The following is a 5005-nucleotide window of genomic DNA, read 5'->3' on the forward strand; positions in this document are numbered from 1 at the left end:
GGGGGGGGGAGTGGGGGGGCTCACGTGTTCAGTTTATTTAAGCGCAAGTTGTAGATTGCCTTAAAGCCAGTGAAAGATTAAAGGAGCTCACTCTGTGAAGATTTTTTTTTTTCCTTTCTTTAAGTCATGTGAAAATGAGGTGTAGGTTAAGTTTGCGATACTGTTATGTAACACTATTTGTTTAGGATGAGGAATGGTCGCTTACTCACAACAAACATCTGATTAAATAATACTAACTAATACTAATAATATAACTAAATAAACAATAATAACAATAACTATTATTGTTATAATTATTATTATTATTTGATTGTAATAATGATAATTATTACTATGGTAATAATTATGATTACTATAATTATTGGTAATTATTCTAATAATGTATAACTATACATGATTATTATTACAATAGTAGTCATTGTAATAATTATATAATTATAATAATTATTATATTATAGTAATTATATTACTTAAAGTATACTTAAAGTAATAAGTATAATTATCATCATTACTATAATTAACAAAATAAGCAAGTAATCAACAACTAGGTAGTTAATTACAGTACATTACGTCAAGTCTGTGAAGATTCTCATTCGTCCAGGTCATGTCATCCAAAGGGTTTAGTTGTTAGCGACTGGACTTCTTGGAGTTTGAAAGACGTTTCGTTCGTGAAGGAGATTTCACTTTGAAATTGCAGCTAATGAGTCAAATTATAAGGGGCTCAAAATAGAACCCTGAGGAACGCCACAAATCCAAGTCCTTTACCATTTGACACCTAACGATACCCTCCTCTACTCTCAGGAAATGAACGAGGACCACAGCACACCCAAGAAGGAGAAGCAGGAGCTTCTGTCCAAGCACAAGGAGAACATGCAGCATTCCCAGGCCGAGGAGGAGGCCCAACTTCTGGCCGAGCAGAGGGTTTTCTATGACAGGAACTGCCGCGCCTTCAAGCGCAACGTCATGATTAGCCGTCACGACTTGGAGCAGGAGCAGATCCGAGAGGTGAGGAGGACGGCAGGGATTAATTTCCTCGTAGTTAAAAAGAAAATTACGTTCATAATAAAGGAAGCAATTCTATTGGGCATACAACAGTGGGCCATGAGTTAGCTATACTTTTTGTTCTCATAAATAATTTGCGAGGTGTGAACTGTTTACATCAAGCAGATTAGAACAGTGTAAACCACGGCAGTAATGTCATAATCTGGAAAAGAATATAAAGTCGGACTCTTAGCTCTCCGTACAAAGTACACAAAATCCTTTAAGTTTGAGACGATAATTTCAATGTATTGCTATGTTGTAGCAGGACGAGGAAAGGGCAGGAATCGAGAGTGGGTTCAAACACTTTATTCCGAAAGCATAGAACAACTCAACTCTACTATCCAATGACTCAGCACGCCAAAACATAACCACCATAACCACGCCCCCAGCCCACAGCCTTGTATGGTAAGAGGCATCCCTTGTAGTGCCTGCCACCCCCCACCAACCCTTGCACACACAGAAGGGACTCCCAATACAAAAATCAGTTTTCTAGCACAGGCTTAATCAGTCTGCCATAACGGCTGTACCTTAACTTAGGACAAACAACAGGTGAAGAAACAACTGGATTCTTGGAAGGAGGACGACCCCTGCAGGGAACCTGGGCCGACAGCATAACTTTGTCTGCTACCATGTGTGCTGGTTTAAGTCTATTTACTGTAACCCCTTCTCTACGCCCACCCATATCCAGAACGAAATGCTTAGAACCCGTCTCAAGCACGCGAAAAGGTCCATCGTAAGGAGGTTGTAGGGGAGAGTGGTGAGAATCATGACGCACAAGAACAAAACTAGCCGACTTGAGTTCCGCAGGGACAAACGATTTGGGAAAACAGTGGTGCACAGGACACAGAGCGAGAGCATTGTCAAACAAAACAGGCTTTGTAGCCAGTGGCTGCTGCGAAACGGAACCTTCAGGCAAAAATGAGACCCGTAGGTGCTGACCAAAAACCAACTCTGCCGGAGAGGCATTTAGGTTCTCCTTGGGGGCCGAACGCAGGCTGAGCATCACCCAATGTAAACGATCCGCCCAATCACTCCCGGACAACGCTGCACGCAATGCCGCTTTGAGTGACCGGTGAAAACATTCACACAAGCCGTTAGCTTGTGGATGGTACGCGGTGGTATGGTAGACCTGAACACCCAAGGACACCGCCAATGCCAACCATAATTCGGAAACAAATTGAGAACCCTTGTCAGATGGGATATCTGACGGCGTACCGAAATGTGAAACCCAGGCTGAAAAAAACGTGCGTGCCACGTCCGCAGAAGTCGTGAAAGACAGAGGTACTACCTCTGGCCATCTGGTGGTACGATCCACCATGGTAAGCAGATGTGTAAAACCGTGTGAAGGCGGGAGAGGGCCCATTAGATGCATGTGTACATGGTCGAAACGCCTGTTTGGAATTAGAAATGGTTCCAGGGGAGCCTTGGTGTGTCGGTGATCCTTGGCCCGCTGACATGCGACACAGGCAGCTGCCCACTCCTTAACCTCTTTGCAGAACCCAGGCCAAAACAACTTGGACCACACTAGCTTAACCAATGCCCGAACTCCTGGGTGAGGCTGCCACACACCAGCCACACGCTGTTCGACTACTGCGCCCACAGCAATGTCAGATGCGTCTGTTGTCACAGCCATGGATGCCGTAGGCACGGGATGTGCGAGGAGTGCCACGTTTGCATGGGCAGATTAGAACAGTGTAAACCACGGCAGTAATGTCATAATCTGGAAAAGAATATAAAGTCGGACTCTTAGCTCTCCGTACAAAGTACACAAAATCGATAATTTCAATGTATTGCTATGTTGTAGCAGGACGAGGAAAGCGCAGGAATCGAGAGTGGGTTCAAACACTTTATTCCGAAAGCATAGAACAACTCAACTCTACTATCCAATGACTCAGCACGCCAAAACATAACCACCATAACCACGCCCCCAGCCCACAGCCTTGTATGGTAAGAGGCATCCCTTGTAGTGCCTGCCACCCCCCACCAACCCTTGCACACACAGAAGGGACTCCCAATACAAAAATCAGTTTTCTAGCACAGGCTTAATCAGTCTGCCATAACGGCTGTACCACACGCTGTTCGACTACTGCGCCCACAGCAACGTCAGATGCGTCTGTTGTCACAGCCATGGATGCCGTAGGCACGGGATGTGCGAGGAGTGCCAGACTTAGCTCCCTCAAATGCCTGAATCCACTCGGGGGTCCAGTCAACAGGCTTTCTTGAGTCTCAGGGCCTCATAATGCGGCTGCAGTAGGTGTGCAGCCCGAGAAAGGAAACGGTTTTGAGGGTAAAGGGACCACACCTTGTGACGAAATGCAGTGGCCTAAGAAATCGATCACCAGCAATCCCAACTGGCACTTTGCGGTGTTGACAATCAAGCCATGTTCGTCAAGGCGTCGGAAAACCTGTTACAGATGTGCTCAACTGCAGATGCACTTGCAACCAAAATGTCATCCAGATAAACCAACACGAACTCGAGGCCACGTAACACCGAGTCCATCAGCCTCTGAAAAGTTAGCGCTGCCCGCTTAAGGCCAAAGGGCATACATAAGAATTCGAAAAGCCTAAATGGGGTAATGACCATGGTCTTGGGAACGTCTTCTGCACGTACGGGTACCTGGTGATAACCGCGCACCAGGTCTACCTTAGAAAAAATAGTGGCATCTGCCAGGCGGACAGAAAAGTCCTGTATGTGCGGTATAGGATAACATCATGTGTAGTGACGTTATTCAAACGGCGGAAATCGTCGCACGGCCGCCACGACCCATCTGCCTTATGTACCAAGTGCAGTGGCGAGGCCCATGGGCTGTTCGAACGTAGTGCTATTGCCAACCATGCCAACCATTCCATGTTCGCGAACTCCTCCTTAGCCGTAGCTAACCTACTAGAGTCGAGACCCTGCGCACGCGCGAAAATGGGCGGTCCCACCGTGGGGATGTAATGCTCCCGATAGCAAGTTTTTGATAAAAAAAAAAGCAGCTCAAATCGATTGCCCGCGTCCAAGGTTGCTACTGAGTGCCGGCTCTGCAGTTTCCCGCCGCCTCAAATCGGCATGGCAGGACGCAGCGTTTAGCTTTGCCGCCAAACCGCTGGTGGAAATAACACAGGCCGTTCCCGCGCCATCTGCGCGTAACCACGTACGCTACAACTGCTGGATCATTGCTGTCCGCTGCTGTCTGCATGGGTTCCACTGTCACACTCCCCACCGACAAACTCCTCGTAGCCAACAAGACACGATCAGCCTCCTCGGCTAAGCTCCTGTAGTCGCCGGTGGCCAGATGCGGAGAATTAGCCAATGCTGCGCGCACAGACGGTGGAAGCTGACGGAGGAAAATGTCCGGGAAGAGGAAACCACCTTCGTCTGAACCCAACAAAGACAACATATTGTCCATAAGATCCAGAGCTGCGCCGTCACCTAACCCGGGCAGGGAAAGGAGTTTGTCTGCCCCCTCCGCGGCAGACAAACTGTACCTCCGTAGTAACAGCTGCTTGAAAGTGCCGTATTTCCCGTGTAGTGGTGGGGACCGCAACAACTGCGTGACCCGACGTGTGAATTGCTAGTCGAGGGCTGCGACAACCATGTAGTCCCTCGGGTTGTCCGCGGTAATTCCACGCAGGTGGAACAGTGCTTCAATGTGTTGGAACCACGAAGCCGGATTTCGGGAAGCTTGCCGTCCGTTGCAAAGCGACCGGCAGCGAATGTTCGGCTGACATGCTTGAAGAGGTTCCTCTGCAGCTTCGAACATGTTCAACTCGGGGTCACCAATGTAGCAGGACGAAGAAAGCGCAGGAATCCAGAGTGGGTTCGAACACTATCCCGAGAGCACAGAACAATTAAACTCTACCCTTAACAACTCAGCGAGCCAAAACATAAGCACCTTAACCACGCCCCCCAGCCCACAGCTTTGTATGGTGAAAGGCATCCCCTGTGGTACTTGCCACAATTTGTTATGTTATTCACTCT

The 5005-nt window shown here is 47.8% G+C and overlaps 1 protein-coding gene across 9 annotated transcripts in view; it reads left to right on the forward strand.

Moving 5' to 3' along the window:
- The window catches only part of taok3a (TAO kinase 3a), a 55865-nt gene that overhangs the window by 45217 nt on the left and 5643 nt on the right, over window positions 1–5005 (forward strand). For all 9 annotated transcript variants that reach the window (XM_025053066.1, XM_025053064.1, XM_008336260.3 and 6 more), the window contains one exon: window positions 802–1005. In XM_025053066.1, coding sequence (XP_024908834.1) covers window positions 802–1005 — 204 coding nt within the window. The remainder of the gene's footprint in view (window positions 1–801; window positions 1006–5005) is intronic.

This window comes from Cynoglossus semilaevis, chromosome Z, assembly GCF_000523025.1.
Source record: "Cynoglossus semilaevis isolate Cse_v1.0 chromosome Z, Cse_v1.0, whole genome shotgun sequence".
Classification (NCBI taxonomy): Eukaryota; Metazoa; Chordata; class Actinopteri; order Pleuronectiformes; family Cynoglossidae; genus Cynoglossus; species Cynoglossus semilaevis.